Raw genomic sequence first — 16,344 nt, 5'->3', positions numbered from 1 at the left:
TCTAAAAGCAAAAGCTTAATCAAGGTTCACCTTAATTAAACTATAACACCCGTATATAAATATCCACAGCAAACTGAGTTGAATGGACTTACCTTTTATCATCTTGAAGAGCTGCTGTCAAAATCATCAAGTCTTTAGGAGTGACCCTCTCTGCTGTATTTAACCCTAAAAATGCCCCCGACTTTTCCCAAAGAAGTTCCTGAAAGTCTGCCCTTGCAGCTGCTCTCAGCTCTGTCATGTGTTCCTCATAGACTAGATTTCGCTCCACTTCATCTAAGCTAGAGTAGCATTCTTTACTCAGGAATAACAGATATGTTTCGGAGAGGGGTTTGCCTGGCGTGACTTGAGGGTTTTCCTCTAGCAGTTGTTTGAACTGCCGTTGTAATCTAGAGTGAACAAAAAATTAAATATACAGCTGAAATTTTCAAATTATTTTTAAAGATTGTGTATATTTTAAGTACAGAAAAAGAAAATTTTATTGAAAAGAAAAACTTCTTTAATTAGTACTTACTCTCTTTTTCTGTGATAGGCTTGTAATTCATTCAAGTGATTTCTGAAGCACATTTCAGCCTCAGCTGAGTTGAGCAAGTCATAAGGAATCCTCACTTCCTCTGAGTTATCTAAGAATGCATCACACTGTTTCCAAGATGTGCCCCCTTCCTCAGAAATTATCACAAAATGGCGGTCAAAGTCAGGATGGTCCCGTATGAGTTTGCGTATTGGATTCCACCCCCTAAAACAAAGATAAATATTGATATTTAATGACAAATTTTTTCTTTTCTAAATTATAGACATAAAATATAATATTTAGAAACACAAGTCAGAATGGTTAAGTGAGGTTATCAAACTGCAATTGCTACTCGAAATTGTTCATTAAAAAATGTAACATTTTAAATCAGCGTAATGCCTTTTAAGCTCCAAAGATATAATTATTATGTTACATATTACATAATAGAATTAATATATGCAAATTTGGTTAAATTAGGTAAACATAAAATTGGATTTTCTTATATAACATTCTTAATGTTAAAAGAACAAGATTAATGTGTTGAGTAAATTTATATGTGTTAAGTTAAATTAATTCAAACATATCTAACCTATAATAATAAAAGCAAGAGTTTTCATGATTTAATAATTTTCTAATATCATCCAGAGAAAATAATAAGTTAATAATTTTAGAAGTTGAGAAATTGTAGCTTTTATTTTCTAAATCAAGTATAGTGAAAGTTAACAGATGTTTAAAACCTAGCATATCTAATAACCCTAATAGATTTTCTTGGACATAACACACAAATCAAAGTTTTAAACTGTCATTTGATTTTTTTTTTTAAAGTTGCATATATTGTTTGAAAACTGACATTATATCAGAATGGAAAATAATTGTTCTATTCAACTAAGCAGTGATCTCCTTATACACAACTATGCCATCAGTCTTTCTAGCACAAATATTAAGATGATGCAAGATAAACTGGCCATAGCATTTCTTAAGAAATGGTTACAAAAAAAAAAAATCAAACATCCAATAAGTTAAGTATATTAAAGAATATCTTATGCACTATAATAAATAAACTGACATGTTTAAATATAAAAAGTTCTATATAATATAATTTCAAAATAAGGGGTCTGCGTGTTTATTAGTTATTATCAGTAGTAGTAGATGCTTGCTCAGTCCAGATATTTCATTCTTAACTTGTAGGAAGCAATTTTAAGATTAGATTCTAACACATTTGTCCTAATTAGCCTGTAAATAAAATCAAGCTAATCATAAAAGAATAAAGACTAAGTCAAAGATATACTGGCAAACTATCAGCTGCAGAAATGTGAACACTAAAAAATAACCAAAAGAATAAATACACAATTTTCTTTAACTAGAATTTATATAATACTTTAGAATTATTTTTAAAACTGAACTTTTAAGTAGAATTGTTATAAGGAAACAAATGTTAAAACAAAAAATATTTTTAAAAAAAAATTATGTATAAACAGTTCAGAAAAATGATGCCGTTTGAAACAAGCAGCTCATACCCACATCTATTGAACAAGTGACAATGTCTACTTGCAATGGTTGATAACCTAAGTAAGCCAAAGAAAAACAACCATGTTCAACACAAAGTAACTAAAGACACTTATACCCCATGATTACAACATGACCACAAAAGTAAATTCAAGAAAATTCCAAAGTTGCTTGGATTTCACATTTGAGAGTATTAAATTAAATTATTAAATTTAAACATTTGTTTAAAAATAATTAATGTGTTTACATTACTAAGTTTTTAACATACCTTTCTGTAATAGAATCCAAGGTCGGAAGAAATAACTTCAATAACCGAGGTAATAACGACATGTAGCGCTGCTCACGTAAGCGTATCTGTTCATCACGTAACCTTTTCGTATGTGCTCTAAATTCCTTTCGAGCCTGCTCTGTACCGAACATTTCCACATAATGTCCAAAATCTGACTCTAGTTCTAACTTTCGTTTACACGTAGTCCATACTGCTTTTGGATCAGTAACATTTGTACGCAATAAATGGATGTATGCCTCTTTGGCCACCTCCAGCAATTCATGCCTCTGTTTCCTGGCTTCTAAGAAAGGTAAGATTTTTGACTTTGCTTTTGTTTTGTCAATGAGGTGTGCTAGAAGCATGAACGCAGACTCAATGTTGATGTTCTCGTGAGCAGATGTTTCGACTAGAAAAATATTCCCTTTGAACTCTTTGCGATTCAGCAACCTTTCGGCCTCTTTGACATACTCCTGGCATGAGAAATCCCCTTTGGTTGTGGCAAGGACAACAGGCTTCTTGGTTTTGAGCGCATTGTTGAGCAAGGCTGCTACAAATTCAACCTGCTTTTCTATAGTTCTCTGGGGGACCTTGCTCACATCAAAGCAGCACAGGAAACCATCAATGGCCAACTTTCCTTCAGGCATGAGGACTTGTGGGTAAGAAATGTCTGTTTCCATTCCTAGCAAGAAAAGACAAATTAGGATTTGTTATTCTGATATATAATAAGTACTATTAAGTCTAATAGTAAATTTGTAAAAAAAATTTTACTGTCTTGAATATAAGTAGTTTCTAGATCATTTTTCTTTACTAATATTGGAATTTAAATACTTTTAAAAAATACTAAAAGTAAGATAAACTTGGATTAAACTTAACAAAAAAAAAGCTATCACACAAATAAATCAGAAAGGCCAGACAAAATAATTTAATAAGACACAGACCTAACTGATCCTTGCAGATATACATCAGTTTTTCAGCACTTTGTACTTTGCCACTGACAGCTCTTTTAACATATGTTTCTGTACGGGCTGTCTTAAATGGTGCAAAGCTGACATCATCAATAAATTCTGTCTGTTCAACCTAAGACAAAAAAACAAAAAATGTATGTTTAGTTGACCTAACATAAAATATATAATCATATTAAAATTGAATAGATTGTGTGCAATGTAAATAATATACTTAATTTATAAAACATTTTTTTTTTAAATATTAATTTTAAAAATATGCAATAAAATAAAATTAATTTACTTTTAATTTATAGATGCAATTTTAAAAAATAATACAATTATCAAACTATAACTACAATTGGATGAAGGTAAAAATTAAATTAAATATTTACCACATGAAAGGTAAAGTTGTTGCCATCATCTGTCTTGACCACAGACCCCCAATACAGGAAGTGGTCATTGTTGATGACCCGCCCTGCAAAGTCACTTTGACTCAACACAGAGATGTGCTCTTGGTAATAGTTGTCAGCAACCTAAAAATTAACAGTAGATTTTAGTATGTGTCAAGAGTCAAGTATAATATTTTGACATTAATACAAATTTTGTTAATATATCAAAGTAAAGTTTTGTTGTAGAGGCACAGCAGATTAATTACAATACATTATACATAGCATGTTCTTTGCACTAATAGAGTTGGGCTTCATTACCTGATTAAGAAATCTGTTGCAGAGACAAGATTTTCCAACACCATACTGGCCCTTTTCACGTTCAGTGCCTGATAAGCCGATCACGCTCACATTAAATGTGCGGCCTTCTGCCCTCCGCGCCATCCCGCGGAGTTACATCTTCATTTGAATCCTAAAAAAGAAAAAAAATATTTTTTTTTTAAAACTACAAGTCATTTTAACAACCAGAGACCAAAAGTTTTTGAGCTAGAATTTTACATTTCATTTTACGAAAAACTAAATATTAGTTTAAAAAAAACTAGTTCTCAAATAGCATTTAAAGTTTTGAAATGCATGTCAACTAACGATTTAACAAACAAGGCTTTAATACCAAGTACAAAATTATTATACTGCGGTGTCACAAAAGTGTGGCAATGGGTCAGCACAGTAATTCAAGGTTACAGATTTCACTAGATATATTTCCTGTTTATTTGTTTCATCAACAGGAAGAAAAACCTAGTGGGGACTTTAGTTTCCTCTCATTATGTAATGTCAAGCACAGAGATAAATCAATCTCGTTCTTTAACTACTCACTCTGTTACAAAATAATACTGTTTTGTACAAGCATAAGTCATGTTTATTGCAATGCCAAATATATGCACTAACTGAGCATTTCATTTTTAATTATTTCAAATCCAATTTAGCTAAAAGTTGTAAAATTTCAATTGCTAGTAAAGAGTGTTGGAGACAAAAATGATGAAGAACACACTGCACTGAAATAAATGCAGTGTATAAATAAGATCCCCTAACAAATACAGAACTGTGAAAACAAAACATCTTTGTAGTCAGACTAGAAATAGCAACAACAAACAACACAAAAAAAAAGGCTATTGAGGCAAAAGGTGTGGGTGGTGATAGAAAAAGCCCTGCTGACATACACACACACATACACCACACAACCACCAGTCTTGTAATGATCTCTAAAAAAAAAAAAAACAGGTTACAAATAGGACATCAGGAAGTACAGGAGGGGGGAAGGAGGAGGTAACTAGAAAAACAAAAATAAAGGAAACAATACTGTGAGAGACAAACACTGAAACCAGTGCAGGGATAGAAAAACAGGAGTACAGTAAATTGAAAGAGTTGTTGCTCAATTACAAATAGTGGTCTATGACAAACAGCTTGCAAAAAAATGTGACACCTCCCTCTCCATCTTTAAAAAAAACGTATTTTTCAGTTGTTATCCTATTTAAAATAAAAATGTTGCCTTTAAAAACACCATGAAAAACTTTTGATTTCGCAATTTGAAAGGTTAGCAGCTTAGAATAATGGTGTTAACTGTTTTACTAATAATGAGAAACACACGATTTTGTCCTTTAAGAATGTTTACGTTTTTATTTAGATTTAAAAAAAAATTAATGGCGTGGAAAAAAATGTGATAACAATAGTTTAGTTTCACCAAGACAACCAAGTAAAATGAACAATAGGGAGGAGCCAATGACCTGGGGTTAGATTTGGAACAGCTTTGAGCTCTTAAGCTTTTAACACTGACGCCCGTGGACGTGGGGGGGGGGGGGGGGGAAAGAGAACTACTGCGCGTGGCCAACGTTGATTATTTTAAACCCAACAAAAAAAAACCCACTCCTTCGGTAGTGTGAATGGGAGCACGTCCTAGAGAAAAAAAAATCAAGGCTAACTACCAGGAGAAATAAAATCCCCCTTAATCATCGTACCAACAGCGCCCCGTGAAACATTACTCACTCGCGAATCGACCTATCCTACAATTTTGAGTACAACCGTTTTCATTTACTAAGACAATAATTAGCGCCGTGAACTGTGTTGGCGTGGAGAGTAGCACAACAGCGCTTGACTAGGGCGGGACGGTGTATGAATGAACGTTGTTGCCACTCAGTGGCTGGGCTGAATTGATTCATGCGAGCCACATAGAAACCAGGTCGCGAGGGGCCTGGCCGAGTGCCCAGGTTAGGCCTAGGTTTCTAATCGCTTAAAAGAAATAAATAAATAAACCTCATGTGATAGTGTGTGAATAGCACTTAAATCTAAGTAGAAGAAATTGTATGCATGTAAATATTGTAACTATGTTCCGCATTTTTATACTGACTAGGTGTAAACAATAAATAACACTAACACTTGATTTAAAAAAACAAAACAACAACAAACATCGTATTAGAATGCGAATCCCAACTTTATTATTCCTTCAACATCTTTAAACGAGGGGAGGGAGTCAGACGAAATAATCAAACCACTTGCAGCTTCACATAAATCTAGACAAGGTCTACTACACGTCCCTAACACGTCAAGTGCTATATTCTATTAACCATCTAAAATTTATGAACAGAATAGTCAGTATCGATAGCGTATCGTGTCTTCGCTATACGATCAGTTAGATCGGCACTACAGTATGTTGTTGCTACAAAGCAATCAATTTTTAAAAATAATTCTAAAAAATCACCCCGTCATGGCCTCACCAATGACTGGGACGTAGTGATCTATCTGGCAGCATTGAGTATGTTTAACAGACCGTTAACTCTGGCATTAGCCTAGAATAGATCACCCGTGTTCTGACTCAGCGGTATAATGGGATAGGGCAAACACCTGGTGCAAAGGCCAGAATAAATGTCTAACCTGCAGTAGTAAATGGGTATAATTGCTGCAGTGAATATATATATATATATATATATATATATATATATATATATATATATATATATATATATATATATATATATATATATATATATATATATATATATATATATATATATATATATATATAAACACACATTTATACTGGAGAAGGAAAAGAACGCTAAAAATTATCTTGCAAATCAAAAGCTTGCCGGAGCGGCGATTATCTAACGGTGCCCTAGCTAAGCAGCCGTGTGGATTGAATGAGACGCGACCCGATGTACCCAAGCCGATGATATTTAGGACAGTATTGATCACCCGGCCTCTTGAGAACTATTTGATTCATCTTATTCATCACTCTTGATGAACGAAGGCCGCAACGTGTTGGGGGGGGGGGGGGGGGGGGAAGAGAGAGAACACATACACGGGGCAAGATTCAGGAAGTGTGTACACAATATGTGGGCCGAATCAGCCCTAGAAGTTGCCAGTATGGTGACAGGTCCGGAGCTTCGTTTTAGAACTGAGCGTACTCAGCCTTATTTCATACCCAACATTAATGGGTGGGGGCGGTTATCTAACATAATAGAGTGCGGGAGAGGGTAGGAAAAAAAAGGCTTAATGAGAACCGCTGGACACCAAATCATCGGGTATGCAGATCTTCTTCATAAGTCTTACGGTCAGGTCTTGAAAAAAAAAAATCCTCCCACACATCCTCCGTGTCTCGAACCCGTTAATTCTTAATTGTCCCATTCAGTGCTGGATGAAATGTTCAAACCCTCGCTAATTGTGAAAGTGTGTAAGAATCGACCAACTTACGCAAGCATGACTAGATAAGAGCACTGGGACTGATTAACCACGTGCACGGTTGTCAATATTTAAAAAAAAAAGTTACTTTTCATAAAGTGAGCACACTATTGGTAATGTGGAATCACGTGGAATTATTCATGAGTCAGCCAATAAATCGATAATCCAAGTGAGAATTTTTTTTTTATAGTTTCATTTCTATTGTCAAGACTGTGCTCACAGAAAACTGAGACTGACTCACAACATTGATGCAGTAGGTGAAGCGCTGTTGTCTCGTAGGTCTACTGTCGCAAGGGCAACGCTAATTATCGCCTCACAAAAGTCATGTTGTAGGGACAGCGCTGTTTTGCGCCCTACAAAGGGTTGTTGTACACACACCCTATTCTGTATCACATGAGCCCATTGTGATGTTTTAGAGACATCGCCGATCAACGTCTCCTGGTTCAACTGCATCACAATATAATAATTTAGGTGAACCGTTTGATTCTGACCGTCCGACTCAACGCGTGTGAATATGAGCTGTGTGTGATCGAATCAGGACGCGATGTTTAAACATATAATTAAACAGCAATAACAAAACGTTCATTAACTTAAAACACGTCTTGTCGTACCACAACTGACATTGATTCTGGGGATAATGCACTAAAATAGTCATACATTTAACCTCTTATAAACATAATGTATTCAATACTTGATTAACATTCTCCATAATTATGAAATTAAATGAAGATAGATTTTATATTATGTACACATGTTCATTTATTTAATTTTTTAAATTTGCAATATTAAAATTAAAACGGGGCAGTAGCAACATGGCGATAGCTAGACTAGATAAGAAGATACAGATTGACAGAGGGAGAGAGAGAGAAAGAAGCGGTAGAGGAATCCTACATAACACGTTACACAACACAACCACCGGACTTAACTACCCGCCTCCTCACGCCCTGCTTCCATCATCTCCGCCGTGCCGCGGAGCCCCGAGGGAGATGCGCCGAGCGGCAAGAAAAAGAGAAGAAGAAAAAAACACAGAAGAGCGCTGAATGTGAGAGCGGTGCTATTTCACAAATATATAACAAACACTGGACCTAAAGATGACTCATTCCTTGTTCTTAGTTTCTTTTATTCCCACCGACTGATACCCGCCTTACAACACAGTAATAAGGTACCCGTGTTTTTTTTAACGATTCCCAGTACAAAACAGAAAAAAATAATTACCGTATAACTGGCTTTATATGTAAGCACTGTTTCATATTTTCTCAGAAATTCCAAGAATACATCCTGCACGTATTTTTAAAAACACTTTAATGTGAAATGGGCATTAGTTAAGTATAGTATTAGGCCCAGCGGGATTAAAATCTATTTTAGACATTAAAAGTAAATACAGCCGAGCCGAGACTTGAAAGCCTACTCACCTTATTGATTTAATGGATTTTAACTAGCAAGACAACCAGTGTGGTTTACTTAAATACAGACGCAGCTGAAAACTGTCGTGGTGTTTCCATATGCCACAAGGAACGCTAGGCGAAATACTGGTCAGCATGAAGCATGCCTTATAAATACACATGACAATAAAACCACGAGCTGACGATGTAAACACACTCAGCGAGTCCGCAACCACTATAATCCAATAGGGAATAAAACAGTTGACAACTTGCTGTACAAGATATATCTTCCTGTATCAAGTGATGGCAATTGACAACTGAGAGTGGGCTCACCATCCTCTTATAATGGCTATCTAATTGCCTTGAAAACAGCGGGCCTAATTCGAAATGCATTTACGGTACAGTGTAACACACTATTTTATTTTATTAAAAAAAAAAGCTTCTATCGTAAATTATTAAGAGCACATTGGTATAATGAAAGTAAAAAAAGGAACTGTTTTCGCACAGACGTTTACTACGACAGACATAATATTTGCTACTCTACCCATTCCACTGTTGCCATGTCATTAAATAACGAACACAATAACTCTCTTCTTGCAGTTTTTACAAAAATGCGTTTTTTTTTCTGTAATGAATAACATAAACAAAACGTACCTAGTATTTGAGTGCAGTAAACATTAGCTTACAATTTACATTATAAAAAAAAGTGGTCTTCAAACTCGTATTTATCATCTAAGCTTACAAGTGGACAAACGGGCCCTTCATCGTCATTTATATAGAACAAAACGTGTCTTGTTCTAGCGAGAAGGCCGAGAGAGTGATACGGGACTGGGGTTTCCCCCATGTTTGTCAGCTCGTGAAGAAAAAGATGGTTGAAGAGCAGGGCGGGGAGCGGAGGACTGAGCTGGAAGGAAAGAGTTAAAGATAGAGAAAGAAGATTATTATTATCACTTGCTTGAGAGCTCAAAATTATAAAAACAACGAAGCTGTGAGAGAAGGGAGTCACAGGCTGTGGCTGTACTGTGCTCTTTAGACCAGCGAGACATTTTCATAGGAGACTATTCTTTAGGCACACAAATAACCATGACGTAAAGAAACTATTCTTTAGGCACACAAATAACCATGACGTAAAGAAACTATTCTTTAGACAGACACAAAAAATCATGACGTAAAGAAACTATTCTTTAGAAAGACAAATAATCATGACGTCAAGAAACTATTCTTTAGGCACACAAATAATCATGACGTAAAGAAACTATTCTTTAGACAGACACAAATAATCAAGACGTAAAGAAACTTTCCTTTAGACAGACACAAATATTCATGACTTAAAAAAACTATTCTTTATACAGACAATCATGACGTAAAGAAACTATTCTTTAGACAGACACAAATATTCATGACGTAAAGAAACTTTCTTTTAGACAGACACAAATAATCATGACGTAAAGAAACTATTCTTTAGGCAGACACAATCAAGACGTAAAGAAACTCATTTTTCTCGTAATGTCTTTAGACAGAGAATAGCCATCTAGTTTTAATACTGTACAAGCACTGAATAATCAACAATACACGTGAAGGATAATTTATCAAAATATTCCTTGTTTGTAAAACGGTCGTGACCTTAGTATAAAAAATATTACTTTTATCTCTAGGACATGCAACTACGGACTTACGAAAAACAAAATTTATGTCAACAAATGTTGACATAGAACGCGCTTATATTTATTTTAATACCGCAAACTACAAGTCCCTTTGTCAAGTACACATATTAATGGGTAACAGGGTAGAAGTGATCTTATCAAGACGCGACTTCGAATATAATATCATTACTTCTACAACATATCGAAGAGGAAGCAGCGGACTCTAATAAAATACGCCTCACGTAAAAGATATACAGATCTTGTAACTTCTTTTACAAAGGATTAGGTTAAATCATAGACAAAGCACAGATGCCAAATCTTATTCAGTAAAACCACCATCGCGTGTTACCTTACCAAGTCCAAAATATTGCATGTATGGTCCTTGTCTCACTTGTCTTGTAGTTAAGACACTCGAAAAGGTCAAGAGAATTAGCGGTCAAGATACTAGTAACATAAAACAACAAAATTAGAAAGGATGGAGGGGGCGGGGGAGAGTTCCGTGCGGGAGATAACATTCCCTAAGCCGTGTTCAACAGATAGCACAAGACAAGAGAATCAAGCCAAACCAGCTGTAGAGGATGTTGTAAAGACGGAGACTCGTGTCCATGAAACATAGAACCCTGAACTAGAAATCTATGTGCATTTCATGGACTACAAGAGTCAAGTTGAGGTGAAATATGATTTATTCTTAGCTTATATTCAAGTCAAGAAAAAATAAAATTAAAATAAATAAATAATCATTTAAACAAAGAAACAATACTGTTATAATGAAACAATACCTGACATAGCATCAATTCGTAAAATGGTACAAACTACAGGTACTAAGTAAATAGAAAATGTAACTGCCACAGGCAGAAGTTAAAATATGAAATGGTTACGAGTTTAATCCAACATCGTCACAGAAACAAGAAGGTAGAAGAAAAAAAATGCCACCACTCCCGAATTATTTTAAAGCAAGCACACGAAGGTAACGCGCACCAAGAAGTTATTGAATAAAACCAAACGCCCCAGAGTATACAATATTTCCAGGAGAGAAATCAGGTCAATATCAGCCAGCCCACATATGAATGTTTTAACTTATTATTTCCCTTACACTCATCAGACTGATACTTATAATTATTCAGAGCATTGTCTTTCATTTGGTGCATTCATTCTTAAAGCAGTTAGCAGCCTGGTTACACAACGTGCTGAAGTATGTACTCAACACGATCAATACTAACATCTACAAGACACACTTCAGTCCTTAGAACGATAACATTTGCAAAACAGTTCTAAAACATTCCCATCAAGCAAATAATTCAAAGCGAATTCTAAACTAGACTAGAGGTAATAAAAAAAAAAAAAAGAAAACCACACACGCTAAGCGACACATATGAATTATAGTTGACCCAGATCGGCACAGCATTCTAGCACGAATGCGTGAACGTATGACTAGCTCCGTCGGTGATGTCAAAGCGTTCGATACATTCGGTCAATGGCTTTAATACGGTCGTTCGCAGACTCTATTCATCGTACAAAATACGAATCCAAGTATACGGGGTGAGGAAACTAGTGTGCTTTAGGAACACATGTGTAAAAGAAAAAAAAGGCCTTGTTCAGTCGACAAGAAGTGTATTTTATAACAGAAACGAGAATTTAAAAAAAAAATGAAGAGAAAATAACCAGTACAACTCGAGTTAGGAATCCTCAGACGTGAATGTCAGTTATTGATTTTGCAATACAATCGTTAGGGCAACTGACACACTAACGCGGCAGCCATATAAACACGCTTTTTTAAAAAAAAAATGACGAACCTCGAGTCGTGTGCTGTAGTGGCTTTAAAAACGTGAAGTAAATGATGGAAACTAGAGTAATGTGCTTTATAGTGGTATGGAAAACGATAAGTAGGCTCGACCGTGGAGATGATAGTTTTAAAACAGACTCCAAAGTCTTAAAATTTTGTTTTATTAGTAAGGGTTGGCAGAATGAGCTTACCCACCCCCTCCCCAAATACTCCACTGTTAACGTACGCAAGCCGTGAAAAAATTAGATGGATGGCCATTCTAATGCCCCCTCCCCCTTCCACACTATCTCTTTATCCACCATATTGAGGGTCACGTGATTACCTCACTGACACCCCCTCCCCAATAATACAAAAGAGTAATACAAATGGATTGAACAAGTGTGGCAACCTACAACCATTATCCTACCTGTTACAACAGTAGTACACATGAAGCCACCAAAGCAGGGCTTTGATCTATACATCACGTACATTTTGCACATTAAACCCATTCAATATCTCTAAGCAAGTGGGGAAAAAAGATACAATAACAGATCATAAAAAAAAGAAGATAAAACTGTCAAACAAATGGTTATTTTCAAACTGACAACAGAGACTGTAATGAAAGCTTGTAGAAAACTTCATAGGGATACACACACTATAAATGCGTAGGTAAAGCAAAAACAAAAATGTAACACAAGAACACCTTGGTAAACTAACAGCTATCAGCCTTATCTTTGAAAAAAAAAAAGAAGACAGTGAGATTATTTTTTAAACTATTCAACCATTGAGATGGTTAAATATAGCAGGATGTCACAATAGAAAATGCAGAAAGAAAACAAAATCAATAGGTTGTTTACTGCCCACATGAACTAAAGGCTGTTCAATAATACAAGGTGATCAGTCTTTGGAGAACAGTGTAGACATGCGGTTAAATAAGAAATATATTAATACATGCTATAACAAATATGCAAATAAGAAACACCATGACATAGGAAATTACCATAACTAAATAAAAAAGTTTAGATTAAAACAAAATAAGGGCACAAAACTTTATGCAGTTATAATAGTAACATCAAGTGATACATAAAATACATACAGTCTAAATGAGAATTTAAAAGGACAATACACATTTAAACCCTTCAAAGACTTGACACAACAAATATTCTTGCTCTTAGATACATTGAATGTACACAGTACAGTCACAAACTAAAAGTGTGTTCATTATTAATATATTTCTAAAAAAATATTCATAGAGATGTATGTTTGTGTGAACTGCTAAGACTTAATAAGGCTATAATAAATCTAGAGAACTGCAGTGCTTAGTTAAAAAATTATTGCGGTATTCAAAGCAGATGAACCAATTTTTAAAAGAAAAATATTCTTGTGTGTACTTAAGGATTGAAGAATCATCCCAGACCGCAGCACTAGTGACACTCACTAGTGATTCAAACAGTGCTGTACCACCAATGGATAAGAACTGATAAGCAATAAGCTAAAACAGAAAGGACAAAAAAGTATCCCAGTGACCTAGTAAATTAAGGAAGAAAAATGTGACACTGATTAAGCAGATAGTACACAAAAAGGAAAAAAGAAATTAGCATACAACAAATATATACTCTGACATTAAGCATTTTAGTCATCATAAAGAATTCATTTATTATGATTTATTTTGACACTGACACTAGAATTCAAATAGATACTTAAAACAACTAAATGTGAGACTACATCAACTATATGCCAAATACAAGAATACTTCATTATCTAACCAAAGGTAAACCATGAGCAGTTTTCAGATGAGAACAAAACATTTCCGTTCAGGAGTCTAATTATAAATGCCAGTACAAAATTGAGTATTCATTTCTATTACATTTATAAGCAAAATGTCTTTTTTAAGTAAAAAAAAATGGCTTAAATTCAGGTTCTAACTTAACTCTTAAAAACTGCAATATTGTGTGTTACATTTTCTAAACCCCTTCCCCTCATCACACAATTCCGCCCCCCCCCCCCCTAGTGTGACATTGTTTATAGATGACCTCTTAGTTGAACTTTGCAATTAGAAACAATTATAAATGTGACTGGTAGAATGTACATAAACTTCCAAAAAACAACATTAGTGCTGATAACATCTCAGACACAACAATTAGCCAGCGGGCTGAATGGAATGGCTGACCTTTAAACTGTTGTTATATATTCAGTGTATTCACATCCAACACTTTTGGTTTGAACCATATATATAAAAGAAAGTGTAATTATATTTTATGCACTACCATTCATCTCATTGCCATGAAACCAGAGTTTATTCCAGGCATCTCTTCGGGAAAGAAGGTCTACCGCCCCACGAATGAAATTGAATTTATATAGAAACTACATACTTTTAACAGTGTCCACCCCCCACCGAAAAAAAAAAGGTACGGAAGAAACACTGCATAAAACTAGGAAGTTGTTGAGTACACTCTCACATAGGTTTTTCTCAAGTTTCAATTTCAGAGGAATGTTCTGTTAGTAGTGCTGCTGAACTCACCTAGATTTCCTATGGCAAACTGAGAACACTACTGAGCCTAAATAAATTTTAAAGAGTGTCTCACTGTAGGCCATTACAATCTAAACAGAACCAGAGGAGGCACCTGTAGTAATCGGTGGCTCCCAAGAGCGCTCTGTGACAACCCTGACACCTGGGCAACAAACAAGGGAAGCTTTACCTTACCCTTGCGGACGGTGATCAATGTAAACTAGGATTACACACAGGTCACCATTGGGCATCTAGCAGGAGCGTGGACAAACCCCCAACAACTAAGATCCATGAAATGTGGTGCCAGCATTGTCCACAAAACAGTTATTCAAACAAAATGATACATTTGATATCCAGGACTATCTCTTAACATAACCTGATGATATAATAACAGGAGCTCACACAGAAGTCAGTGGACTTAACACCAGTCTTAGTAAATTACAAGTCATTGTTAACTGTCCTTCTATGATCTTCTAAATTCTAAATATCTTTTTGATCTCTGATGCTAGGATCACAGATAAGCCAGAAAATGAAGCAAAAAAATAAAAATGAGGTCCCACGTCTAAAAAGGTATCTTTAGTAACAAGCTTCCTTGAATTTCCTTTCTGCTTTCTTTGCACTTAGTAACCACACTGGAAGAGATTTCCTCCAACACAATTAAGTATTACAAGTTCGAACTATGGACTTTTCTGAAATTGCAGCAAAGCATTTTAGAATTTTGTAAGAAATATATAGGGCTATGAACTGACATATTCACCTCACCCCCACACATTGGAACTCTTTCTACACCACATATTTCAACCAGTATAAAGCAGCAATGTAAATACATATAAAAAACCACACACAATTAACATGTGAGAATCAGACACAAGCTTAAGAGGTTTAAAAATATATGCTTAAACCTGATTAGTAGAATTACATAGAAAAAAATATGTGATTAATAGCTTAAAAGAAAAATCAATCCTAATCCAATGAACTCAAACGGGATAAAAGTATTTGAAAGCCTTCACCCTGTATAAATAAAGCTTTAAGAGTATAAGATAAGGCATTTAACACCATGTTTGCCCTAAATCAACATGTTAATGGTTTAATCATAAATTTTTTGAGATTTCAGCAGAATAAAAACAAATCACAATGCACTCAACTTTAACAAAAGTTAAGCAAGGTGAATTAAAGTCACGAATGTTGAGGTCTTTAACCAGGCATACTCAAATTTGCCAGCCAATTGTCATGATGCTTCATACACAAATAACCCCTTATCTGTAGGCCTAAATCTTACATCTTTAATTACTTGATAGCTTTATAATAGTCTATAGCCTACCAAATGGACTCTATGACATGTAGTATATACAGGTGATAACAAATACTGAAACGTTAAGGCTAGGAGGAATTAAGGAGCCACTCTTTAGTAAAATTCTTTTTAGCTCGACAACACATCTTTTGTCTTTATTCATACATATTTTTTGCACAGAACACAACACATAGCACTTTGATCTTGCCGTTTTTATATTTAATATGCATATTCGGATTTCTAATTTTGTATGCTTTGATTGATGTTGATTCACAATTGGCCTAAAAACAATTTAAACATTAAAAAGTTAAGAAGGCCTAAAGACTGAATGAACACAGGAAACCATTTAGACTCAAAAATAATTTATTGATTTATTGAGAGTGATAGAGATATGAAAAATGTAAGTACACTAT

The 16,344-nt window shown here is 34.8% G+C and overlaps 1 protein-coding gene across 1 annotated transcript in view; it reads right to left on the bottom strand.

The window, feature by feature from the left end:
- LOC131957638 (rho GTPase-activating protein 35) overlaps window positions 1-16,344 on the bottom strand; it is a 42,134-nt gene that overhangs the window by 24,017 nt on the left and 1,773 nt on the right. The window contains exons 2-7 of the mRNA XM_059322372.1: window positions 3,934-4,084; window positions 3,619-3,759; window positions 3,221-3,359; window positions 2,283-2,961; window positions 512-733; window positions 93-386 (exon numbers count right to left, since the gene is read on the bottom strand). Coding sequence (XP_059178355.1) covers window positions 93-386; window positions 512-733; window positions 2,283-2,961; window positions 3,221-3,359; window positions 3,619-3,759; window positions 3,934-4,056 — 1,598 coding nt within the window. The 5' untranslated portion in view covers window positions 4,057-4,084. The remainder of the gene's footprint in view (window positions 1-92; window positions 387-511; window positions 734-2,282; window positions 2,962-3,220; window positions 3,360-3,618; window positions 3,760-3,933; window positions 4,085-16,344) is intronic.

Source organism: Physella acuta, unplaced genomic scaffold (assembly GCF_028476545.2).
Source record: "Physella acuta isolate Inbredline_101_S28 unplaced genomic scaffold, ASM2847654v3 ptg001251l, whole genome shotgun sequence".
In the NCBI taxonomy this organism is placed as follows: Eukaryota; Metazoa; Mollusca; class Gastropoda; family Physidae; genus Physella; species Physella acuta.
Note: the sequence above shows the minus strand (reverse complement) of the source record. Positions and strands in the feature narration are given on the sequence as shown.